Source organism: Vanessa tameamea, chromosome 23 (assembly GCF_037043105.1).
Source record: "Vanessa tameamea isolate UH-Manoa-2023 chromosome 23, ilVanTame1 primary haplotype, whole genome shotgun sequence".
Taxonomy (NCBI): domain Eukaryota; kingdom Metazoa; phylum Arthropoda; class Insecta; order Lepidoptera; family Nymphalidae; genus Vanessa; species Vanessa tameamea.
This window is the reverse complement of record NC_087331.1, coordinates 5,048,531-5,050,557: the sequence shown is the minus strand read 5'-3', so window position 1 is coordinate 5,050,557 and position 2,027 is coordinate 5,048,531. Positions and strand designations below refer to the sequence as shown.

General features: G+C 45.0%; 1 protein-coding gene across 1 annotated transcript; it reads left to right on the top strand.

Moving 5' to 3' along the window:
- The first annotated feature begins 707 nt into the window (after window positions 1–707).
- Window positions 708–1,666, top strand: LOC135193962 (uncharacterized). Its single transcript, XM_064218584.1, has 2 exons — window positions 708–711; window positions 987–1,666. The coding sequence occupies exons 1-2, from the start codon at window positions 708–710 to the stop codon at window positions 1,664–1,666; spliced, it is 684 nt and encodes a 227-aa protein (XP_064074654.1).
- The last annotated feature ends 361 nt before the right edge of the window (window positions 1,667–2,027 follow it).

Genomic DNA, 2,027 nt, shown 5'->3' with positions numbered 1-2,027 from the left:
GTTGATGACTAATGTCTCCTAACCGACATCGACAAATTCTACACGAACATTGAAAGGAATTCGGGTGCAGTACCAAAGGGGTTTACGTACATTACGCGGGAATTTTAATAATGCCAATACAGAAATATATTTAATAAATATTTAATAATGTAATAAAAATTTACAGGAAAACCTATAGAGTTTTTATTAAATGTGAATTGCTCAAAGGAATCTCAGGGATGACTAACGAATACCACATCATTAAACATTCGGATTTCATCCTATATAATTAAAACAAAAATACTTCAAAATATGGAATAATATATTTTCATATACAAATGCCGAGGTAAGTTCTAACAAAGAGCCCTAAGTATGCACGTCATTTCTAATTTAAAGGCATCAAATGAGCATTCTTTCTTTCAACCGAGTCCCAGTACTCTTATTGTCCCCGATGGCACTCTCAAGGGCACTAGGGCTGACAGCAATTAAGTAACGCATTGTGTACTGTTGAGAGCTCGTTTTCTTGTCTTGTTTGATTCGTGACGTTACGTCAGACATCATAGAAAATCCATAATTGTCTCTGTAATGAAAAGAATGTATTCTTTTCATGACTCATATTCCTTACTGTATTTTGTATGATATAATATAACAGAAGTTTTGAATGATTTTGAGGAATACATACAGACATAAAGACATGTATTATTTTTTTTTACTTTTACATAATCTGGATGGGTACGACCTAATCATTTTTTCTTCCTTTATATTTATTGTTTAATCATGAAAGGCGACGTTGTTCAGCTCACAATTATTTCATAATAACAATAACATGTACTTTGTATCACGTACACCATAAATTTACGATATGTCATGATAGCGTGGATACCTTAAAGCTACGTGAATACTTGTAAGAGCTGACACAAAAGTGATATTGCTTGTTCAGAATTATAATTTATATTTTTGAATTCAAAACTTGTTATATGAAAAGTGATGATGATTACATTGTCCAGACCGATTTCGCCCGATTTACCGTACGGTGTCGTGGACGGCGGCGACACTTCTTGCGAGCGATCCGCCCTGGGAACTACAGGCGGAAGCGCTTGCGGAAGTGTACCGGTTCCGGGTGGAAGCAAGTTCAAGCGGCGATTGTCCAGGACTGGTGGAGGTAAAGCGAGTCAGGGCTCTAGCCCAGCGAGCCTTGATTAGAAGGTGGGAGGAGGACCTGGGGTCCCCTTCGGCAGGCCTGGCGACAGTGGAGGCTATCCGGCCCCACTTGAGTCGCTGGGTGAAACAAAGACGCGGCACACTCTCATTCAGGCTGATGCAGGTGCTTACCGGGCACGGCTGCTTCGGTAGGTATCTGCACCGGATAGCGAGGCGAGAGATGACACCCTCCTGCCACGAGTGCGGCGCGCCTTCGGACACGGCCCGACACACCCTGATTAAGTGTTCCGCATGGGGGCCTCAGCGCCATTCCCTGGCGGCCATTGTAGGCAGAGACCTCTCGCTGCCGAGCGTGATAAACGCTATGATCGACAGCGAGAGATGCTGGAAGGAAATGGTCTTGTTCTGTGAAAACGTGATGACACAGAAGGAGGCCGCGGAGCGGGAGCGTGAGAACAGTACTGCCGACCCGCTTCGCCGAAGAAGAAGGCGTCTTCGTTATGGACAACTTCTCCTCCCGCCATAAGGCTCGCCGGGAAGAACCCCCTAGGAATTGGAGGCCCACAGAGTTGGGCCTACCGTCAGAATGTCACGGTAGTATGCGCAAGCGATCCCGTGACGTCTCCCAAAAAGAGGGAGTGGGTACCGCTGGTTTTTAGTGGGTATTCCGGCGCCTTCAGCGCCGGCGAGCCACACATACCCCCCCACAGCATGTGGGGGAAACGCGTTATGCGTTTTTAAGCGTAAAAAAAAAAGACCGATTTCGCCCACGTCGAATCTCTAGGGAAATCAGCCAACTATGCAGGTCATATTATAGGGCACAATTGTATGCACGTACACAGGTTCACTCTCTTTTCACTCACTCTCATAATCCGATGGGTCAACAA